At 43.9% G+C, this 25,124-nt stretch overlaps 1 protein-coding gene across 1 annotated transcript in view; it reads right to left on the bottom strand.

The window, feature by feature from the left end:
• The window catches only part of Spag17 (sperm associated antigen 17), a 226,544-nt gene that overhangs the window by 164,231 nt on the left and 37,189 nt on the right, over nt 1-25,124 (bottom strand). The window contains exons 2-3 of the mRNA XM_057793886.1: nt 21,504-21,644; nt 20,808-20,894 (exon numbers count right to left, since the gene is read on the bottom strand). Coding sequence (XP_057649869.1) covers nt 20,808-20,894; nt 21,504-21,644 — 228 coding nt within the window. The remainder of the gene's footprint in view (nt 1-20,807; nt 20,895-21,503; nt 21,645-25,124) is intronic.

The following is a 25,124-nucleotide window of genomic DNA, read 5'->3' as shown; positions in this document are numbered from 1 at the left end:
CGGCTTTCAGGAGAGAAGAGGACCAGGGAGTGGATGGATGGGTGAGGCTCATTATCAGCTGACTAGAGCCTGAATGCTCAGTTCATTTAACCCTTTGTCTAGCCCCACTGGGGGAAGAAATCAAAGTCCATTTTGAGAAAGGCAGAAATAGAACGTGGAAGAATAGATGTAGCGAGGCAGCACCAGATAGAGGGCCTTAGAAGTAGAAATCCGGTTTTTCTTGACAGCGACTCTAAGGTAAGATAGAGACAGTCTCTGGCAAGCATCCTTTAGCTCCCGAGCTTCCCCCAGCCCCCTCTGCTCTCGTTCTTCATTCCCACTAAATTCATGGGGTGCTGACTGCATTTTGCTCTTTGCGTTGCTGATTCCTAATGCGTCTAGCCTGACGTGCTGAGTGCATTTCGGTCTTCGCATTGCTGGTTCTTTCATGCGTCTAGCCTAACCAGGCCACATTCTTTAAGTAATGAATAATTTCCAATGAGGCATAATTGGAAAAGCAGCTGGGAGGGTAAAGGCAGCAGCGGGAGCGAGCAATGGAGACGGGGGAAAAAGGGAGGAAAGGAACATGAATGACTGAAACACATTTTCTCACTCCAAGAGGAGGAAAGGAAAATAATCAAGCAATATTAAATTGTCTATCCATAAATTCAAAGGTGACAGACAAGGTAGGTTCTGCAGAGATCGGAATGGCTGCCCAACACAAATGGGACGTTATGAGAGTGTTCAGGCCACAGTCTGCTGAGAAGTTCATAATGATGATAAATACCCTGAGCAGGTGACTCCCAGATCATTTTCAGCTGTCCATAATTAAACTGGTATCCATCTCTCCACAGCGTCAGGGCTGTGAAGTAATCCCAGTCATTGGGCCCTTTACATCTGTGCTGAAATGAAATAATATTTGGCAGCAACCGGGAGTCCCTGAAACTGAATAAACAATCCCCTTCAAGACTATATAAAAATTAGGAACATAATAACATTTGACAGGGATTAAGACCTCTTTGGGGCTGGAAGGAAGTTTCAGAAAGCAGCAATAACAAATATGTGGAAGGGGGAATTGATCCCTGCTTTAACAGACATGTATAATTTGAACTGTAATGAATCTCCCCAGAGAGATGTGTGTTTTGAACATCTAACAGATATGGTCCATGTCAGAAAGCACACGCCTCCTTGAGAAACATTTGTTGGGCTTACTCTAGTAGAAAGAAGGAAAGAGAAAAACCTTCTGTCTGTTTCGTAGTGTTTTATACCCCTGGAAAATGGATAATGGTAGAATCTGATATGTGTATAGACCGGAGAGTCCAGCACTTTCTTTAGGTGGGTGTTATTTGGCACGATGTATATATATTTAATATTTGCTATTTGTTTGTTATTTATATGTGTGGGTTTATGTATGCACTCTGCATCCAGGTGCCCACAGAAGCCAGGAGTAGGTCTTGGATCCCCTGGAACTGTAATTCCAGACAGTTATGAACTGCTAGGTGTGGCTGTTGGAGACTAAACCTGTATCCTCTCTCCAAGAGTAGTTTAGTTGTGGTTTCTTTTACTGAGATTAAAAAAAACAACAACAAAAAGCCAAAAAAAACCCAAAACAACAACAACAACAACAAAAAACGCCATGACCAAAACAAACCTGGGGTGGGAAGGGCTTGCTTCAGTTTACAAGTCTAAGAGCACACTCCATCCCCATGGGAAGCCAAGGCAGGAACTGAAGCAGAAGCACTGGCTTGCTCCTCACGGATTGGTCAACCTGCTTTCTTATAGGGCTCGGGACCACCTGCTTAGAGGCGGTACAGCTGCCTGTGTTGTGCTGTCCGTCCGTCGTCAATTAGTAAATGCACAGATTAGTTTACAGCAACCTGATGGAGACATTCCTCAATTGAGACTCTCCTTCCAACACAACTTTAGCTTGTGTTGTTAACAAAACCTGGGGTGATTCACAGCAAAGAGGCATACTATACAGCCCAGGCTAGTCTCAGACCAGCATGCCTATGTCTGACTGAGGCTTCCTTCCAAGACCTGTTCGTGGCCAGGTGAGTTCCCATTGCTCTCCTTTCTGGTTCTTCTCCCAGTTGATTTCCTTCTTGGTGCTCAGGCCCTGGAGTCCTTGCATTTGTTGGCCCCGCCCCACCACCCCATATGAATGTTCCTTTCCTAGGTCACTACACAGTTCCATCTTTCCCCCCAGATTCCATGACCTTCACAGCTTTGCCATCACTGCCAACTTTAGTCAGTTAAATTCCTTCCACTTTCCATTCCTGCTTCCCTTTCTCCATATCCTTTTCCACTATCGCTCCTCCACAATTAAGTGTAAGTCCCAGGAAAGCAGTGACTTTTCTTTGCTATGTTTACCATTGATAAAAATTCAAAACTGTAAATGGTAGAAGGTTAGTCAGCAATTGTTGGGGGAATCAAAAGAAATGGCCACTGTATGCCCCCCCACCCCCCGCTTTTCTAGTTGGCCTGTGGCTGACAGGAGTTCTCTGGAGGAGAGACTGCTGTGTGGTTCATACACAGAGCCTTGCCCTATAGCTGAGCTCTCCTCATGGCTCAGTTCTGGTCATGTTGCCTTTTTACTGTTTAGCTGTCAATATGGAGATGCTCTTGGTTGATTGATTGACATAGTCCAAAATTTCAGGATCAATCTGTCATCATTTGGACTTTTTCAGATCACTCATGTATCCAGAGGCATTCCCAATACTGTGGATTCAGAGATCAAGGAGGTTCTGCACACAGTGGTACCCATCCTTGGGGTCTGGATTGGAATCAGCCTCTGCACACAGTGGTACCCATCCTTGGGATCTGGATTGGAATCAGTATTTCTAGTTGGTCCTCTAGATGACATTGTATGCCACATCAGAGCTGCTGGCAGGAGGAGGTAAGAAGACAGAAATGTAGAGCCTCACACCCCAAAGCATGTCCCCCTGCTCACCCTTTAGTACAGATCCTGAGCCTGTGGCCCCTGGCCCCATCGATACAGGCCTCACATATCTTTCTCTTCTGTCCACTCCCTCTGCTGAAATTTTAATAATTCTGCAAGTCTCTTCCTATTGAAGTAGGCCGTGAGGTTACAAAGGGTTTGGATATTCATTTTGTATCTATCTCTCTTTTTATTTTATTTTATTCTATTCTTTTTTACTTAAAATTTCCGCCTCCTCCCCGTTTCCCATTTCCCTCCCCCTCCTCCCACATATTGCCCCTCCCCCACTCCCCTTTCCCTATCCCCACTCCTTTTCTCCTCCCCCCACTCCATTCCCCCTCCCTCTCAATACTGAAGAGCAGTCCAGATTCCTGCCCTGCGGGAAGACCCAGGTCCTTCCACTTCTAGCAAGGTCCAGGAAGGTGAGCATCCAAACAGGCTAAGCTTCCACAAAGCCAGTTCATGTATTAGGATCGAAACCTAGTGCCATTGTCCTTGGCTTCTCATCAGCCTTCATTGTTCGCCATGTTCAGAGAGTCGGGTTTCAACCCATGCTTATTCAGTCCCAGTCCAGCTGGCCTTGGTGGGCTCCCAATAGATCAGTTCCACTGTCACAGTGGGTGGGTGCACCCCTCGTGGTCCTGACTTCCTTGCTCATGTTCTCCCTTGACTTCTCGAATTTTGCATGCAAATGGATGGAAATAGAAGACACAATCCTGAGTGAGGTATCCCAGACCCAAAAAGAGGAACATGGGATGTACTCACTCATAATTGGTTTCTAACCATAAATAAAGGACATTGAGCATATAATTTGTGATCCTAGAGAAGCTAAATAAGAAAGTGAACCCAAAGAAAAACGTATAGTCATCCACCTAGATAGGGGAAATAGACAAGATTGCCGGGCAAAAACTGGGAACTTGTGGGTGAGGTGGCATGGGGCTAAGGGGAAATGGGGTGAGAAACGTGAGAAGGGGAGGATGGGGGGAGTTTGGGGGAATGGGATGGTTGGGATATAGGAAGGGTGGATACGGGAACAGCGAAATATATATCCTAATTAAGGGAGCCATCTTAGGGTTGGCAAGAGACTTGACTCTAGAGGGGCTCGCAGGTGTCCAGGGAGATGTCCCCAGCTGGTACCTTGGGCAACTGAGGAGAGGGAACCTGAAATGACCCTATCCTATACTGATGAATATCTTGCATATCACCTTAGAACCTTCATCTGGCGATGGATCGAGATAGAGACAGAGACCCAATTTGGAGCAACGGACTGAGCTCTTAAGGTCTTTTTGTATCTCTTATAAGCACCTAAAATCTGTTTTGAAATTACTTAAAGCAAATATTCCCCATCCTGAATTCCAACAGTTGGCGGGGCCATCCCATTATCTCAGAGAGTCTGAGAACAAAATCACGCTCTAATGAATTCCATACTTACAGAACATGGCCAACGAAAATACGATTACCTATCCAACTGTATGATATTGTGCTTATCAAACTGAGGATTAAAAGCGGAGTGTTGAAGAGGGCGTGGCTAAATTGGACCTGTTGGAAAGCATGTGAATTGGCTCAAATTGCCTCTGGTGCATTCTGCATCTGATGACAGCGTGTGTCAAGAGCCTTGAAAAGCTTTGTAGACCCAGTATTTCCAGTTCGTGAAAACTCTCATGAGGAAACCATCATAAGTATTGGTAAATAGTATAAATGGAGCAGAGCTGAGAGGAGCTAAATACATTATTGAATAACAATATACTTCCAATCACACACCCTGAATATAGATTTAGACAAATACTAATATCACAATGTGCGGAGAGAATCTAAAATACATAATTTACGTTTTGCAAAAATGTGTATAGGACTCCAGGTGGTAGGATATTCCACAGATACATTTAAGTATCTCTCAGTATGTAGCCTATGATTTTTCTGTATTTTCCAGATTGTGTATAATTTCTATCACTAAAATATATTGCTATTACTTTAAACGTTTACAGCTTATGCATGCAAGCTAAACCTCATGCAGCATTTAACTGCTATCGATGGCGCTGCCCTTCTACCTCCCACAGAACTCCTGTGCCTCAGTGCAGTGAGTCTGCCTGTCCTGGTCCTTCCCTACCCCTAGGTCCTCTGTGATCATCAGGCCTCAATAGTGTGCTGCATAGTAACTAGCACTGCATAGCGGAGCTCCCTTATAACCCGGCCTGAACCTACCTGCAGAGCTTCCCCTGGCTGGGTCTTTCGCCTGCCCTCCTTGATAGGAAACCCCACTGTTTGGCAATCCCACTTGCTCTCTGTGCTTGATCGCTAAGAATTTCTCTCTAGCATTACGTCATAAGTTGCCCATTCCATTGCAAGACATTTACTTAAACCCCTTCTGTCAAAAATGTAGGAAAGACCCTGGCATTGCTCTGTGAACTCACCGTCACTTACAGCTTCTTGGTTGTCGTTTGGTAACAAGGTCACTCATTTCGGTCTGTTTTTCATTAGATTAAAAGGAACTGGAAGGCTAGAATTAGCTTCGTGATCAACACATGGTAAGCTACCAATAAAATAAGCAACCAATAAAACTCATGTTGAATAAAAGTACTAGCATAAACATCTCACGGAGATTTTCAGCAACCTCTCGCCCTATGCAAAGCGCAGGCTGACATGCAGCCATATTTGCTCTCCCAGGTCAGCCTGGTAGGAAGGCTGGGATAGCAGGAGGCTGCTCTGCTTCACTGGCTCAGTAAGTGAATGGGGCTGGCGGTGCTCTCTCTTAGAGCTCCAAGGGTCCAAGCTCCAGCCGCTACGGTTACTGGTTTTCTGCCTTTCCTCTCACCCCCTGCACCCCCCTCCCCAATTCTGAAGCTATTCTGTTCATTTAATGCTTGTCTTGTTACCTGAGCAAGACATTGAAGGCTTGGCGATGGTGATGTGGAACTGACTGAAACTCTTCTCCTCAGTGGCAACAGTTTAAACCACATGCCTGTCCTGTCGTGTCTTGAAGTGGAAGTGGGTGTGCTTGTGAATGTATCTTTGGCTGATGGGGCGGAATCCATGGCTCACTAATTTTTCTGGAGACATGATGTTAGTCTACACAGACTAACACATAGTTGCCTTTTGCTGCAAGCCCTTAGTGCTGCAAGCTCTGGTAGCTGTACAATACTTACAGATAAATGCTTCCTAGCAAATTCCGTGCAGTTTTTGATTATCACCGTTTCAGTATTAAACAATTATTGTTTTTTAAAAAAGGAAGAATGGGTTGGGAATGGTGGTGCAGTCCTTTAAGCCCAGCATTGGGAGGCAGAGGCAGGTGGATCTCTGAGTTCAAGGCCAGCCTGGTCTCCACAGTGAGTTTCAGACCAGTCAGGACTACCCAGCATGGTGAGACTCTTCCCTTCAAACAAACCAACAAAGCATGCTGATCTAGAGCGGAGCAGGTCTGTCTGCAAAGGGGTCCTAGACCTCACAGACCCTTCATGACACCTAATCAGGCCCAGCCTCCCCTCACTTTTTCTCTTCTCAGTATCCCCAAGCTTCAGGTGATTCTAGAGATATTTAAAGGTAGTGTCTGTCAACTTACAGTTTTCTTTTCTCCATTTATTTTGGTTTGCTGTTATGTTTTTATAAGTTTATGCAAAGTAATCAGTAATCTACTTGAGAGAGCCCTCCACCCTTTGTGGGGAAAATGTGAAAGACAGCGAAACTTAGCCCATATTCCTGAGGGCAGCTGTACACAAGAAGAGACTTGTGTTTGGCATTTTACCTTCAATAATTGAAAAAGACTTCTATTTTTATATATGTATATATCTAAATATCTACATCTTCATTAGTATTTATATATTTGTACAATAATTCTCAACATATAGCTTTAGAACTGTTTAAAATATTTATTTTTATTTTATGTGTCTGAATGCTTGCCTGCATGTATGTCTGTGTACTATATGGGTGGAGCACCTGTGGAGGCCAGGAGAAGGCATCAGATCCCCTGGAACTGGAGTTACAGGTGGTTGCGTATGTGCTGAGAATTGAACCTGGGTCCCCTGGAAGAGCAACTTGTTCTTAACTACTGAGCCGTATCTCCAGCACCATAAGTATTTTAAGATGAGGGGAAGACTGGCCTTGTACAACTACAAGAGACTCCCAGAGCTTGATCCTTACAGAGGTGTCCAGCCTTTTGACCCAGTGACCTGATACTGTCATCTGCAGACACGTGGGGCTGTGTTCACAGCTGTTCTGGCATTCGTGCAGCTAGCTCTCTGGTGGATGGACATGTCTGGATCAACAATCTCAAACAGAGTAAACGTAACTGCCAACTTCTTGCCTAGAAACATGTACGTTGGAGAACTTGAGGTGTCAGAGTGAGTACTGGAGTTGGGTCAACGTTGAGCATAAAGCTCTGTGGTTGTCCGTTGTCATCAGCAGGCAAGCACTTGGTTCCTTCCAGGTCTCCTCACTGCTTTAAGACAGTGGCACTCAGGTGTGCTTCATGGGCAACTTAGTGGGATCAAAATTTGATACTGTGTGGGAAAGTAATTTGTAGTCTAGGATAAAAAAAATCTTTCAAATGTTCAGTTATCATTATTATATTCTTTATGATCCTGTCCAAGAGCATTAACTGATACAGAAAACACTGATTCAAAAAATACTGAGTGGCTGAATATAGGAGCCTCGGAATTGAGCTTTAGCACACTCCCACAGGCTTCAGCTGACTCTGCTCCTGTTGGCTTGCAGTGTAACTTTTAACTCTTGGTCTTGTTAACTCTTCTCACCTCCCAGACACATGCCTATCTCCTTGAGCTCCAGATTTCCTCCTGATACATAAATGCATGCTGAAAGTGTGACGGATAGAATGGGCTAACATTCCAAAACTGCAGATTCATTTCATTTAAACTTGGGTTTTTATGGACAGTGTGCCTGAACTCAACAGGCGGGTGTGGGGGCTATTTTTGGACAGGCAGAATTTCCAGCACCTCTTAAATCACATCACACAGAGATTGCCTCTCCGCCTCCGTGCAGGGCGGGCCTGCATTCATAAAACGGGACACTGGCCCAGGGCGAGACTGGGTCTCTTTCTGAATCTGTGACTAATGCTCATTTCAGCTTTTGGAAAAGGAAAACACCGTACAAAACCTCACCAACACATTTCCCGCTGTTTTCTCCAAAGAAAGTGGGAAGTGCGTGCATGTGTGTGTGTGTGTGTGTGTGTGTGTGTGTGTACTCATGTGTAGATGTGTGTTCCTTCAGTGACTGAGAAATCCTAAGATGAACCACTATAGGAAGCCTCTGGCAGTGTTCTGTGATGGTTTTGCATGGGAAATTGAAACAAGTTGGCAAGGAGAAGAATTCCTTCTGCATAATTCAAAGCAGACATTTTACTGGAGGAAAAGCAAATCAGAAATTTGCTGTCGGCCTCTGAAATTTTATTAGTTACAAAAGGTAATATATTAGTCCCTTGCATCAAATCCAGATAGAGTCTCCCCTGCTTCCCCTTCCCTGACACTCTAAGATGAACCTGAGAGCACAAGATACAAGATCAGCTTCTGATGAAGGATGTATCACTCGGTGTGACCTGTGACTGTGTCACACAGTATTGTCCCCTGACCCGCTTTTCTGTGCCTCTAGAGAGGTATGAAAGGGTAAAAGCAAGATCTGGAAAGGGCTGAAATAATTAATGTTCCTGATAAAAGTGGAATCTAATGAACAGTGTCTTGACAGCAAAGTTGATGCTGGCTACTTCATGCAATTCATGGCCAAGTTGAGCAATGGTGTGCATGGAGCCATGTGGTCTCTGCAGGGCTTCCTGCTCACCCAGCTCATTACACGAGTCTGATAACTGCCAGACAGTGGTGGCATAGGCTTTCATATCCCAGCACTCGGGAGGCAGAGGCAAGTGGATCTCTGAGCTCGAGGCTAGCCTGGTCTGCATAGTGAGTTCCCGGGCAGCCAGGGCTACACAGAGAAACTCTGTCTTGGAAAACCGAAAAAAGGAAAAAAAAAAAAGACTCTGATTATTTCCGAACAGCATGAGCACTTGAGGCAAGTAAATGTGAAGGTGAAATGTGAATTTTAACGAAAGGGCCCATGAAACAATTTCATAATTATGCATAAGATGTCTATAGGATTGTTTCAAGAGGTTAAATTCAACCTTTTATTTTTATGGTTATATATTTGATATAACATAGAAACAATATTCTAATTCCTTCATATTGTAATGTTACAAACATGGCATGAGTGTATTTTTAAAATTTATTTTATTTATATGTAATAATTGTTTTGCCTGCATGCCTACTTGTGTACCAAGTTCATGCCTGGTGCTCGTGGAGGCCAGAAGAGAGCACTGGTTCCCCTGGGACTGGCATGACAGATGGTTGTGAGCCAGTATGTGGGTGCTAGGGTTGAACCCAGGTCCTATAGAATAACAATCAGTGCTCTTATCTACTGAGCTATTTCTTTAGCCCCTTGACAGCAGTTTTACTGTCTTGTTTTGTGAAATGAAGGAATGAATTCAAGCATCAGTTCCTCTAATATTTACAGTGTACTAAAAAAACATTTATTTAGTGTGTGTGGTGCATGTATGAGTATGTACCTGCATGCATGCCCACACATGTGTGTGTGTGTGACACATGTGTGGTGGTCAGACCACAGCTTTCCGAGACTGGACTGTCTTTCTACCATATGGGTCCTGGGTACTGAACTCAGGGTGTCAGGATTAGTGACAAGCACACTTTCCTTGCTGAACTATCTCACTAGTCTAACAATACTTTTCCAATAAATACAAATGACTCCATCCAATAGCCAATTCTATTAGCCTGTATCCGTGTTTGGTTTGGCATGTCTTCCTCTTCTTGTAACCAAAGATGGAGGGAAGGGTGAGGATTAGGGGACTAGAGGTCACACCGCGGATACACAGAAGCATGACAATTGCTATCCCAGTTTGGTTACAGCTGTGCATTCCCTTTCTCCATGGAAACAAGCCCTTCTGTATCTGTGCTGAATCTCTGATGGTTTGGGTATGTGCTCTACCCCCCCCCCCCCCTCCTCGTTCCATTATCCACTGTCTGGGGACCATTACCCTTTTGGCTGAAAGTTGTGAACAATAATGAGGCCAACCACAAGGCTCAATAAAGAGCAGACTCAATTAGAACCAGGGTTAAAACACAAAACGTTTATACCAGACTTCCTACAAGGTATTAAAATGTTATGGAATGACAGAAAACAAACACACTGTTTGCACAGTTATTAAGTTATGAGCAGAGGAGGGCAGAGGCCATGACTACCTCACTCCTGTTTCCATTGTCCTGAACGTGATAGGAACACTGTATGTGTTCTGCTTGAGGAGTGGGTTGGACAAATGAACGCCTTCTACATTCTCCAGTTCATGCTTCGGCAAGACTGGGAGAGGAGCACACACGAAGACAGTGATGCAGAAGGAGTCACAGGACTCTAGGGAAATGCCTTTTCGACTTTGCCCACCTGGGTTTATAGCAAGAATTTTCATAGCATACCCAATGTGTGCATACACTCACCTGCAAAACCTGGGTTGTCACCCTATGTTACGAAACTGTTGCATCCAATATGCAACCAATAAAACAAGTTGAAAAGGAAAGGACTTCTGAATCATGCCTGCAGCCATGGCCCATGCTTGGTTTGTGGTTGCTGACAATAAGCTTCATTAGTTTTAATTAGAACATTAATTCTTACTGACAAACGATACTCCTCCCACACCTGGCACACCCTAGGCACACAGGGGAACAGAAAACAAAAAGGACACTGGAAAACAACTGGGGTTCTTTCTGACCTCTCTTGTCAGGAATCTCTAAGACATACCAGACTTAACCTGTTCTAAACGATGCTTTCGGCCATTCCCTGAGTTCAGCCTCCTGTAAAGTTCTCTGTAGCAAGGAGAATGGTTTTCAGTTTCTTGAGGCATAGCTGCAGGAGTCACGCCTGATGGCTTCTCTCTCATCACTTACGTCGAGTTGGCAGCCTCTTTTATATCCCTCCTGAGCCTGTATGCTCCCCATCTCCACAAACCTCTCAAGGCACCCCCAGTTCTGTTTGCTTCCTTCCTCCTCCCAAGGTCTCTTCACTCAGCAATCAGACAATGCTTTTAAAATCCCTCCTTTGCAAAGTCTTAATACCTTTTCCTTTCCTATCAAGTAGAGATGTAAAATCTTCCATAAGATGGTCCTGCCTGCAGCACCAGCCTCTCCCACCTCCCTGGTGTCTCATTTCTCTGACAGCTTCCTGTTCCCACTGAAGTGTTTGAAGTGGTGTTCTCCATGCCTGGGTGTTTCTTTTGGTGTTTTTCACAAGTTTTTCTTTTTGTTTCTGCTGTGGTCTGTCTGGGGCTGGCTTCTGGAAGGTTCATGTGCTGGAAATTCTGTCACAGTGTGTCAATACTGAGAAGTGATAGAGTCTTTTAGGATATTGGTCCTAGTGGGAAATGCTGTCTGTAAGTGCAATACAGCTGCTTCGTCATGGAACTCCGCTCTCAAATGCAGGTTGCTACAACACCAGCCGTCCATCCCTTCCTCTGAAGGAACTGGTCTCTCCTGCTCCCTCACTAATATCACTGACACACACACCCTTGCACACACACCTTCCTGTTTCTCAGGCACACTGTGATGCAGCGTGAATGCCTTCATCAGGAAAATGTCAGTATCATGTTGATTGGACCCGCTAGTCAGTCATCGGAATAATGAGCCAAATGAGTCTCCCCTTATCATAAAGTACCCAGACTCAGAGATTTCATCCATGCGACACTAACTGGTCTAGGACTGGCTCCAAACTCACCTCCAATTTAAAACAGTTACTTACGGGCTGGAGAGATGGTTCAGCCGTTATAGGCTAGGCTCACAACCAAAAATTATATAAAACAGTTACTTATTTCGATACATAATTATACACATCTGTTTTTGTTTTTGTTTGCACGTTTGTTTTTTTTTTTTCTCAATGCCTGCAGTTCTTGCTAAAATATAATGAACTTGAGGGCAGGACATTAGATCTGTTTTACTCACCAACAAATATTCAACCATAGAATTGGTTCTTAATAGACCATCACATATTTGTGGAATGCATGGAAAATTAAGCATCTTCTGCATTTTAATGACAGGTCTGATGGGATGCTTTGGCCAAAGCTGTATAGCACCTGCGCTACCAACCTGTTACCTTTGTTTCAGGCATGTGTAAATCAAGTCTTAAAAAACAATGGAGCTAGAGTCTAGGCTACAAGATTGAAAAAAAATGATTGCAAGTTGATAGTCTTGTTTTATTTATTGAACATATTATGTGCATGTGCGTGCATATGTGTGCAGAGGCTTGTACCCATGCACATATGTAGAGGCCAGAAGAGAATGCCAGGCGTCCTGTTCTATAACTGCACCGTGTTCCGTTAGCCAGGGTCTCTAACTGAACCTGGAGCTAGGCTGACTGCTGTCAGGAACCAACATCCCTGCCGTCTTTTCCCTTCCACAGTTCTGGAGTTAGAAGTGCACACGGGGCCATGTCTGGCTTTTTACATGAAGGCTGGGGATTTGAACTCAGGTCCTCATGCTTGTGCAGCAAGTGCTCTTACCCAGGGAACCCGGCCTAAGTGTTTAATTTTATGTCTGATGTATGTTGAAATCATGAATATTTAATGAGATCAAAAACATTTTGACCTCCAAAACCCAAAATGATCTTTCTAGAAATGAATGAATAAACTAAGTTTTTTTTGAATGAATACGACCCGCCTTCTGCTTGGTACAGCGCAAGCCCTGGGCTCCTGGGAAAACTGATGGGTGTTTTCATTGGTGGCTGAAGGAATGCTGCACATTTCCTGGGTTTTCACTTCTCCATTGGCATCATGTTCTGCCTAGTCCACATTATGACAGAGAGTGGCTGTTCAGACCTGCAGCGGCCAAAGAAGCTGCTTGCATAACATTATGTTCACCTCCCGTGGTGTAATGAAGAAGACGTCTATAAGTCATCATTTTAGCTGTGCAGATTAGAACGATGGGATAATAGGACTGCCCTTTGACCATCAACATGCCTTTAGTCTCCTCTTCATTTGTGGCTGGCCTGCCTTGCAGTGCCCACATTCAGCTCTGTGGGAATCCTGTTAGTAATCTGGGCACCTGCCTATGTTCATAGCATCACTACCCACAATGGCCTAGAGGCGGAAGCAACCTAAGTGTTCATCAATGGCTGGCTGAATGGGCAAGAAAGTGTGGAACAAACAGATAATGGAATAATGTCGCCCTTAACAAGGTACGGCACTGTTTATACAATTACTATATACTAATAAAAATAATGACAACAACAACAATGAATCTCTTAAAAAACAAACAATTAACTAGGACAAAAGGCAGACAAATATGTCTGACTCCACTTCCGCAGGCTTGCCCAAATCCGCAGACACAGAAGGTAGCCCAATGGTTAGCAAAGACCCCAGAGGGGGCCTGGACTGCCGTGGGTGATGCTATTTACTGATTATAGCGTTTCTGCTCTTTAAGATGGAGATGTGCTTCACAGCACTGAGTGAATATTTAACCGGACTAGCTGTCAACTTAGATATGGTTTGGATGAGAAACTTTATGTTGTGCATTTTTACCATATCTTTTTTTATTTTAAAGGCGCATGGCCGCATTTCTCGTACTTCCATGCTCCCTATACGACAAATTCAGCATTTGCTTTGACTTAGAATAGAAATTGTTTTAGAATGATTTGCTAGCTTTCATGAACACTTATTCTGTGACAGGTAAGAAGAATTCTCTATTCACCGTCTTATTTGATCACAGTGACAGCCTTATAAGGCCAATGTTCTTAGTCATAGGCTTTATAGTGGGAAAGTCCAGGTTCAGCTAAGGTCTGGAAAGTCACGGGGACAAGACTGACCCCAGGTGGCCTGATTTGATCAATGCATCTTGCCAGTGGGTCTAAGTCTCACCAAGTAAGAAATGGAGGCTAAGGCTCTCTCCAAAGGTTCAGCATTTCAGACAGAGCCCTGGTCTTCCATGCTTTCACCTGAGTTGGATGTGAATTGTATCATGAATAACCATACAAATCTTAACTACAGAAATGAAAGATTTCTGTTGCCCCAAACATTTTGGGCAAAAGGACCCATCAAACTAGCTACCAAAATGCAGCTAAAACTATCATGTACTGTGTGTTTGCCTTGAGCCAAAGGAGAATTAAAAAAAAAAATCAGAGCACTACTGAGAGATTTAAACATTAATTCAAACTGAATGGCATTCCTTGTATGTATGACATTGTTAATCCACAACTGCTTTCAAAATTTAAACTGTTTTCTGTCACATGTGGTACAAGTAAAAAGATCAGGTTCTTTGAAGTCAACAAATTACTCAGATTTATGTGGCCATTTATTTACCTTTATTCCCCGCTGTAAGCATCCTGGGACAGGTAGAGGACAGAATTAGGACCTAACCAATGCACACAAACTTGGGGTGGACGAAATGTTGGCTAAATGGTAAGTGACATTGTCGCTATTGAAGAATGTGGATTATTCAGTCTCATGGATTACAAACATAAAATTGTCTTTCTGACTTCTTCCGCAACATCCATCAGATGGTTGCTAGGCTACGCAGGCCAGTGACCAGAGGATCACACGTGACCAGCGGAGCACACGTGACCAGCAGAGTGCTGCCCCATCTTGTAGCTGATCCTCTGCTGACATTTAGAAATATTGACTGGATTCCTATCTTGACCGCTCTCCAAATATCATGGCCAGTCAACGCAGCCTCTGGGTGGAGTAGGATTCCTATAGCTGAATCCAACGTTTCTTGGCACTAACGTGTCCACCTCCTGCCTGTGGACGGAGGATTGTCTGCCATGTGGGTGTGGTCAGTTGCCTGTGTCCCCCCAGGGTAGAGGAGAGCTGGCCAGCAACTGAAGTTTTGGTGGATGCTTTTGCTTGAGTGGTATTTTTCTCTGAAGATAGACCTACAGGTCTCCCATATGGGAGGCAAACATGTGTGAACTCCAGGAACTTATTCCTAAGGCAATGGAGCTCTGACCGTCTATAGCTTCCTGCCTAGCTCAGACCTGACTTTCTCTGCTGAGCCTCCTTCAGTATACAGGGCCCAAATCCTTAAGACATTTGACTGTTCTCTTTCTCAACTTGATAAAGTTCACTTGCCTGCCATTCTTCATAAGCTCCTACTGTGTGATCCTTTCTAGCACACACTCTCTTCCTCCCCATCTTCCCTTCTTTGAGTGGATGACGGGCCCAAGCCCAGATTTTGATACAATAACTCTTGGATTGTTTTTTATAGTCCCAAAGTGGTACTTCTTTGTTACAGCTCAATATTTCTAAATTTTGGTCCAAGTCTCATTATTTTACATTTATAAATATCAAGTTGGATTAATTGGTTCCAGCTCTCAAAATGTTTCTACCCAGAGGTGATTTTTCTGTTATTTTCACAGTGGTTTTTGAGTCCCAGGCCTCGAGTCTGTACATGGGCCATATACATATATTCTGATGTGGGACAGAAAAGATGTGCAGATTCTGGGCCCTGCTGTATCTTTTGAAGGCTGTACTGGCCATAATCGCTTCAAAGCATTTCAACAAGTTCCTAGGTCATGACCTTCCCTTTTGGAGAAACAGGCGGGCCAGGGCACGCCATAATCGAGCCGTGCCGTCCGAGGCACCCTTCCACGCCACCTCTTGCAGCGGTTTTTAATACTTTCCCTACATGTGAAGTTAGACTAACTGGCCTGTAATTTCCTGGTGTGTCCCTGAGCTCCATGAAATAACGGCATTAGCTTGGCTACTTTCCAGTTCTTCCAGAATGTTTTTGTTTTGCTTCGAAACTCAGGCCTGAAAAGGCTGGGGAATGCTTCTCGCCTCCCCTTCCCTTTGTTTCTTCCATGACATACCACTCCTTATGGTCTCAGAACAGCTGCCATTTTAATAACGTCGAATCTCTTAAATGTTTTCATGCGTTATTTGTTCCTACGCCTGGAGCTTGAGCTCTCTACTTCTCATTTTGACAAGGGCCACCCCCCACTTCCAAAATAAAGGCTTGCAACTTTCCGCGTGAACTGTTCATCTGAAGCACCGTTTAAGGAATGACTTTCGCCCTAGGAATCCAGAACACAGCAGTCTACTGAACTATAACAAAAACCGTCGTTCTTGTGAATGACTGAATTCTTGATGGGGAAGACATGAGAAATATGTCCACACACCCAGCAGCTAAGAATCAAAGCCGCAGGCGGAGCTAATCAATCAGGACAATAGTAGCCCAGCCCACTAACAGGGTCTTAAAAATGGGCAGAGTAAGATCGGAAGATAGGACGTTTGTATTACTTACCTTCTTCTTATATTTATTTTTATGTGTGCGTGTGTGTGTGTGTGCGTATGTGTGTATCCCATATGTGTGCCAAGTGACTGCAGAGGCCAGAAGAAGGCATCAGATCCCTTGGAGCTGGAGTGGTTATGAGCTAGCTGCATGACACATGGGTGACATATGCTGGCAACTCAGGTCCTCCGGAGAGCACCAAGCAGTCGTAACCTCTGAGCCACCTCTCTGGCCCTCCCATGTCTTAGACAGCATTTGATCTAATATTTCTGAAGCTAACACTAGCATCTCTTTCAAGTTATAACAGAAAAACCCATAAGAATACTTTCATTAAGAATACCCTAATTGTGCCTTTAATCACAGCACTTGGGGGGCAGAGGAAGGTGGATCTATGTGAGTTCAAGGCCAGCCTGGTCTACAGAGTATGTTCAAGGACAGCCAGGGCTACATAGAGAAACCCTGTCCAAAAAAACCCCCAAAAAACAAAAAACTGAAACCAAACATATACACAAACAAAAAGCCATAATTATTAAAAAGTAAAATTTTACTGAGAAGATGAGGCAAATTAATATAAATTTGTAGGCACAAAATTGCAGGGCATCATATAGTCTTTATGATTATCCCTATTTTTTATTGTATAGAAATTGAAAATTAAATCACCCAATAGGGCATGCATTCCTTTGTTTCTTTATAAAATAGACAATTTTGTTTTAGCGAATCCTTTACTTTTAGTTTTAATAAGGGCCTAATATGTCTTTTCAAAGGAAACCTTAGATAATCATTCCACCCTCAACCCACATGTCCCGGGAAGCTCACATCCAACTGGGCAGGAGAGGTGGCTGCCATCAGCATGGTGTGGAACCTGATATGGCCAAGATGGGAAACTCCAAGTTCAAGCGCACTGTAGAGAGAACCACTGCTTCACCCCAGCTTGTCTTCCTCGTTTTTCAGTTTCTATGTCAAGTCTGAAATTTGTACATCTGTCTTAAGATGTTCACTTACTGTGCATCAGGTTTCAATGCATGAGAATCTTTAGACTTAAGACACACATAGACCTCTCTCCCTAAGATATTCTAGCTGGTTTTGAATGACTGGCAATAGTTTCCTTTTAGTTTATAGTCAGGATTTGGTACATGTGCAAAGGAAAAAGTTATATTCTCCACATGGGTCCTAAAGCACGGGAGCACATAGGAAGCACATGAGAAACACAGAAGAGGACCTGGACATGGACGCTGAGTAAACACGAGTTCAGTTGGAATCTAAAACATACACTTCCCCAGTATTTCTCTCTTTCCTCTCCCTCCCTCCCTCCCTTCCTTTTTTATGCATGTGGGTGTTTTGCCTGAATGTGTATTTGTACACCATGAATGTGCCTGGTTCCCACGGAGGTCAGATGAGGTCAGCATATCCTTTGGAAGTGGAGTTACAAATAGTTGTGAGCAGCTGTGTGGGTCCTGGGGATCAGACCCAGCTCCCCTAAAAGAGCAGTTAAACACTAGATAGGAAAGGATAAACCCTGGGTATAGCACTTTCCTTAAGACTTCTCCTGTGTCATTGAGACTTCTCCTGTGTTCACTGAGAGTTCTCCCATGTCCACTGTGACTTCTCCCATGTTCACAGAGATCCCTCTAATTCCCACGTCTCTGTTTCATCTGCTCTCTTTTTCTAAACTCCCCCTTTCTATATTTGGATGTCAGGAAGATGTAGGATGGTCTTCTACCCTCCCAAGTTAGACATCACTGAGACTAATGAAAGAGCACAGAGTTGATGGGAAAATGGGAAAACTTGAAGCTATGTATTTACCTGCGAATGAACAAATGACCTGTAGCACTGCCTCTGGGGAATTAACATTAGCAGAAATCTAAGCAGGGTTTCAAAGAACTACGGTTTATAAATAAGGCTGCTCTTGTGTACAGTATCATGGCTAGATGAAATTCTAAAGTTTCAGGGGAAATTACACAATTTCAAATGAGTTCTCTGTGTATACAATGCCAATCCTTTCAAACAAAACCCTGAGCAAATCACTCAGGCATGTGGACCTTGCTATCCCGGACATTTCAAGTCTCCACTAAAAATACATAAGGAGGCTCTGAGCCAGTTTTGCTGCTCAAGGATAAACTTCACTATAGTGAGGTGTCACTTTAACTGGTGGCTTTCTAAGCAACCACAAGTTGAGAAACTGGGAAGTCAAACAGGTTAATTCTGCTTAATAAAGATCAGGCTCTGGTTTAAGGTCAACAAGGGCGTCCTACAAAGTGGACATGAATATGCAATCATGTTGACTGTCTTTATGGTATTCTTGAACCTTTAATCCAAAATGGAGATCTGATGTGGGACAATGGTCTGTATTCTGTCAATTATATTTTAAATAAACTCTGATTGACCAGTAGCCAGGCAGGAAGTATAGGCCAGACAACCAGACAGAAAGCAGAGGAAGGGTCAATGACAACAGGCAAATTCTGGGAAGAGGATGCAGTCCTGACCCAGCCACAGAAGAAGCAAGATGTGACTGCCTCACTGAATAAGGTACTGAGCCATGTGGCTAACATAGACAAGAATAATGGGCTAAAATAAGTGATAAGAGTTAATAAGAAGCTTGAGCTAATGGGCCAATCAGTTTATAACTAATGTAGATCTCTGGGTGGTTTCTTTGGGACTTAATGACCGTGGGAATTGGGCAGGACAGAAAACTCAGTCAACAAATGGCCCCCAACCCCGACAACAGAGATTGAAAAGGAAACAAGACTTGTGAACTCCCCCAAGATCAAGCTACTTTGTTATCTACTATTCCTTTTCCCAGTGGCCAAGTTCTCTTGAAAGAGAAAATGTAAGACTTTCTAATTACACTCCTAAAGAGTTTGTCTATGGAGGTTTCCGACTTGCTATGGACCATGCAAGTAGAAACAGACTCATGGAGCAGGCTATCCGTGTGGCTCAAAAGTCCAGAGGCTCCAGGAGACTCTGGCTCCAGAGCCTCTTCCATGGCCACCACTCCCAAACACTTGGATACTCCCCACAGGCATAACTAATATCACTTTGATTCCCAGTGGAGGAGGCATCAGGTGAGGGAGTCAGTGGGGGAGGGCCTGAGACTGGAAATGCAGATGCACGCTTTTCTCCAGATGTGCCCTGTCTTAGGCTAGGGCTGACCAGGAGCCCGCACTTGCTTCATGTTCTTTATCATCCGTGCTCCAGTGATTGATGGTAATGGATTTCTGGTGCCTCCGAGGCCTGATCTCCATGGTGCCCCACCCTGTCTTCCTCTTTCCTTCTGGAACCATTCAGAAAAGCAAGTGTGGGAGGCTTATTGCCCAGATGCTCCAGTGGAAGAATGTGGGAGAGCCAGATGTGAGAGGGACCTCCCCTGAGTGGAGAATATGCAACCGAGAGTCCCAGCACATGTTGGAGAGGGCTGGCTTTCTAACGAAACTCTGGATTTGTAGCATGGTGCTAGCCCACATCCAAGTCAAAATGCCTGTCCAGATTAAACGTCAAAACTGCCCTGTTATCATCTCTGTGTTTTACTGAGTATCTTTGAAGAAGAAAGAATCCTTTGGGGGGGGGGGCTAATTGATCCCAGGCCTGATACTTGGACATGGATTTCCATGACCACTTCAGAAGAAAAAATTCTGCTATTTTAAATCCAGGTATCACATAATGTTTCAAATGGTGTGCACACATTCAGAACGTCGTAAGAAAGGATAGGAGGTATGTAATTTGGCTGTGCTTGCAGGGTGAGCGTGCCAGAACATTGAAAGCGGTATAGCAAGAATTAATGCCAAAATATTTGCAGTTCTGTCAACTATCTATAACTACAAGGAAACTGGCTCAGACACTACTCAGGCCATACTAAAGAGGTCATGATGGAATCACCTAAGACCCGGGACACATAAAACTTTCACTCGTCTCCAACTGCAAACAAGCTTGTTTCTGAAAGATTCTCACATCTTCATGATTTAGGTCTGCATAGCCATAAAATCATGCCTAAAAACTGTAGGTGATATTGCAGTTGCCCACTGGACTTTTGTATCTCTTGTAAGCCCTAAGGAAGATATTAACGAGGCAGGGTGAGAAGAGACCCTTTCTCACCGAGCCAGAGTTGCCAGCCCATGGCACAGGAATTATGTATCAAGCAGGCTTTGGTGTCAAGCAGCTGCTAGCTAATGGAATGTGCCACTATTCTGAGGAATATCGCAAGTTTTACCTTGATTAAAGTGAGATGTGAAATGTGTACAAGATTCGCTAGCTGATGGAAAATTATTCCCGCTGTGGCCCTTTCTTGTTTCTTTCAAGCACTCAACACTAACAATGGCTCTCTTTAATACTGCCACACATTCAATAATTGCCATGGAAGGAAGGGTACAGCCCAATGGTTTGGTATATAACTGCTCTTGATTTGTGCTTTTTAAATTGGAACAATGATGGCGCAAATAATCCAGTTAAGTTTACTCTAAAAGGCACTTGTATGTGTGTGCCTCCACTAGAAGGAGCAGACATATCCAAAGGAGAGTGGAAATTTACTTTAAGATTGAATTAAAAATTTTAGAAGCATCATACTGCCTGCTTTATTTCTAAAGGTTATAAAAATGTCTTTGACAGACCTGGTCACTCACCTCATAATATAATGGTAAATTGCTGCTCGCAGGTTTTTTCCCCTTTTTAGCTGAGGCAGTTCCAGCAAGTGCCTGTATTTCGTGGATCTGTAAGACAGTTGAATTAACTTATCATGAAAGAAAGACTGGCTCAGGGAACACACAGATCGGTGAAACTTTCAAATATCTCAGGGATTCAAATTAAGCTATCAGCCAACTTAGCAAGAAGGTAACTGTCATCACGTGGATGCCATATTTGTAAACGCTAGGCAGGGTGCTGTTACCTGCAGGGCCTGTGACCCCTGACAGCCCTTCTCTATGGCCTCATAGCCTCTGACTTGAATCAGCTAGATTCTCTATAGACTTCACTTTTCAATGAGTCATGTGCTTTCCCTATTTATCGTCATTTCCCCCTCTTTTGTTGTTATCTAACCTTATAGTAAATAATCCCTCAGAGATCTTAGCACTCTGCCTGGAATGGTTGCAGAAATCCTTGCCGATGAAATGAAGTTTGAATGGACTACATGAATGAAAAGGTTAGTCCTTTCAGATTAAACATTTTAAATTGTTTGCAGAATGTAAATGTGTGTTTAAAGTCATCCACCATAAATAACGAAGCAGTTCAACACGTGATCATTTTTGCCTACTCTAAAATTTCGTTCCACAACTTTAAGGAAGAATGACTTTGGAGGTGGCGAGGCAGGAAGAGACTGGTACCTGCTGGAGAATATCTTGCCATGACACTATACTGAAGAGTTTACGCTGAGGGACTTGGACAGCCATTTCTAGAGCACGAACGAGAAGATCATCTTCAATCCGGTTCCCAACCACGAAAGCGATGGAGGCCTTCCAATCGTTCTGTTACAAGAGCGGACAGAATTAAATGCTAAGCGTTCTTCACTGGGTCAAAGGCTCCCACTGAAAATCACAGAGTTTTCCTGTAAATCTTACTTTAAGGACAGGGTTGACCTTGAAGTACATGCGCAGTTTTGACAAAAGTAGCCACAAGGCGGCAGTATTGTGACAAGTTTCCTGTAACTTGACTCAAATTTTCTTGAGAAACCAAAAAAAAAAAAAAAACACTTCTGAAGGTAGATAAATTCCAGTAAAATGCTGTCCCCTTTGCATCCCCCAAAACGTTGGTGTTTGCAATCAATATATCATCCTGTGCCACAAACGTCCATTAAAATGCAGTCTCATAGCAGTAAATTTTTCATTTCCTGGTCCTTTCTCTAGACAGTGACTTGAAATACTGCTAGGTTTATAGAAGAAATCCGAGCAATAATTGTTAACTGTTGGGTGACACTGAGTGAGTTTGTAGTGGGAACCGGGACACACCTTCTCCTCTCCCTGTAAACAAGACCGTGACTGCTGATTCATAGAGGGATTCTTTCCATGACTAGGAAAAAGGCTTGGACATACAATTTTGATTCAAACAATTTAAAGAAACAAATTGCTAAAGACAGGGATTTCATCCCGCAACCCCTTTCTCTCCATTCACTACCGTTTCTATTGGCAAAGGCAATTCTCAGGCAGAGCGAGTGGAACGCCATGCATTTTCCCCCACCCCTCACGACCTCCTGGTGTTTGAAAGGGGGTTGATTTCTGCTTCTGAACAAATTGGTTTCATAGGGAGGTAAGACAAGTGTATGACAAAGACATCAGGGAGAAGAGAAGAATATGAGGGGAGGGAACCCCAGGCACATGACGTCACTAGGTCTCAGAGTCCTCATGCATAATAAGAGAGTTAGGCATGGCAGTATCTAAGCCCTTCGCTGGCTCAGCAGTTCCCAGCTGTGGGTCATGAGCCATTTGGGGGTCGAACGATTCTTTCACAGGGGTCACCAAAGACCATCATAAATATCAGATATTTACATTATGATTCATAACAGCAGCAAAATTACAGTTATGAAGTAGCAGCAAAAATAATTTTATGGCTTGGGGTCACCACAGCATGAGGAGGTGAATTAAAGGGTCAGTCACAGCATTAGGAAGGTTGAAAACCACTCGCTCTAGCTACTTCTGGGAGACTGACATCTGTGGAGTAAAACCTACCCTTGGGGGATGCCAAGACAATGTCTAAGGAGACTGGAAAACTTCATGCAGGTTTTTTTGTGAAACGTGCAATTTTGTGTGGCTCTCTCTGGACTCTGTTCACAGCCAGGCTGACATGGTTAGAAGCAGAGTCTAGGTGTGAGGAGAGGCAGGGTCCATTCTTTCTTACCAACAAACAGCGTTTTCCATGGGAACTTACTACATGACAAGATCCACCCAGTGTCCAGCACCATCAGGAAAACAAAACCACATGTGAGACCATAAAAACGTGTGCATTACTTACAGAGAATGTGCTAGGCTTGCATGCATGCAGACAGACATGACTTTTTTTACTTTTTTTTTTTTTAAATTCTGTTACTGAGTTTAAAACCTTTGTGGATGCTGTTTTGATGTAGAAAGAGAGAGCATTTAAATTTTTTTGTTTAATGGTCTGGTCCTAAAAATTAAGCATGCTTTTTAACAAATTCTTTAGAAAAGAATCCCCATTGCCACTAACGGAGCTTCCTTGCACTGGATACCATCCCATCAAAGCTGCATCTGCAGTGAGAGCTGCAGAGGAAAGCCCCTTCAGTTCTCACAGAACAGTACCCACCTTTCCTGGACAGGGCATGTGCTAAAGTTCCGACACCAGAAACAACTGCCTTCTTCTCTCTCTCTCTCTTTTCACTGCAAGTTTCTTTGCTGATATTTGAAAGCCAATGGTGACAAAAACTTGTCACAGCTTTTTAAAAGACAGTTCCAAGAAAGGGTATTGTCGCCTGCTACCTATCCATTAGGATCCTGTGTCAAAGGCAGATTTGGGGCATTCCAGACATGAAGAAAGAGGGGAAGAGGAGGAAGGAACTAACAATTATTGTGGATCTCCCATGTGCCAGGCACATATTGCCCCTCCGAACCCCTACGTGATGCCGTGAAATGGGCACACTGGTACACTGCAGATGGAAAGACAGGTCCAGGAGTTCAATGCTGTGTTTAAGATCATTGTGGCAGAAACCCACGGGGACTGCACAGAAAGCTGGCAAATCTGTGATTATTTCAGGACAGTTCTGAGGGCAGGTCACCAGAGCCAGAATGACACGTGACATCTGTCACGCGCTACTAATTGATGAAGATTTACAGTCCTTGTAAAAGTGCATGGAGCCTTCAGAAATAGCTTCCATCCAACCCCCAAAACACTGTGAATCACATTTTAAAAATGGTATTTTACAGAGAGGATGAGCGGTTAAGGGCATCTCCCAAGTTTCCCTCTCTAGATGCCCATGGCTCTGTTTTCTTTGCTCTAGAATGTTCTAAAAAGAAACAGACGCGACTATTTTTTTCAATCCGTGGTCCTGTATGTTAAAACGTGTGGTATTCCTGATGTCACGTTGAGACAGCCCTTGGAAGCTAGATCAGGAACCTTCCTCTCATTTAACGGCATCTAAAAGGTCCAGCTGTGGCCAGGTTTTCACTCACACACTGGTCCTTAAAGCTGCTTCTAAATTGGGTCTGCTTTCTAGAGTAGGATCTAAAAAGGACGTTGTTAGGGCTGCAAGTTCTCATCTAATCATGTGCCCAGGGCCCCAGGAAACATGAGACAGTGGTCACCTTCGGGGGGAGGGGTGCCTGAGGGGACAGCTGCACCAACTGCTGGCTGCAGCAGAGGGCAGTGGGACGCTGGGAAATACACACCACTGGATGAGAGAGGGTGGAGGGCACCTAAATGAACGTCGCTCTATTAGAGTTCCAGGAAGACTGCAGGTTCAAGATTTCTACCATCAACAACTTGTTTAGAAATAGGATGTTGTCTTAGAAAAAAAAACAGACACAAATCGGATTCGGTAAAATACTGTCAAAACCAACCAACCAAACACCCCTCCCCCAAACAAACAAAACAACAACAATAAATCCTTCTCCACTTATATCCCACTTCAACATACAGTTAAACAGAATCCTTAAATTTAATTTCACAGGGAAGCCAGAGAAATTTGGCATAGTGAGGCTGAACACTGACCATGGGAGAGGGAGATGGCAGTGCCGTGTCACAAGCAAGTGACCACACTTGTGCTAACACTAGTGTTCCCACCTGTGCTCGAGTTCCAGACAGTTCAGGAACTTTGAGGGCACTCAACAGGAGCTGGGAACTGAAAACTGGCCGCTTTAGAGAAAGCAGTGGATAAACTTAATGGCGAGGAGGAGGCTTTTATTCTAGTGTACTCCAATGCTACCAGGAGACATAAATGACACAGATATCGCTGAGTCCTGTCCTAGGAGCTATTGATAAAGCCGGTCAAAAGTGGAAGG

The sequence above is a fragment of the Chionomys nivalis genome, chromosome 18 (genome assembly GCF_950005125.1).
Source record: "Chionomys nivalis chromosome 18, mChiNiv1.1, whole genome shotgun sequence".
NCBI lineage: Eukaryota > Metazoa > Chordata > Mammalia > Rodentia > Cricetidae > Chionomys > Chionomys nivalis.
This window is presented reverse-complemented; position numbering and strand designations above follow the sequence as displayed.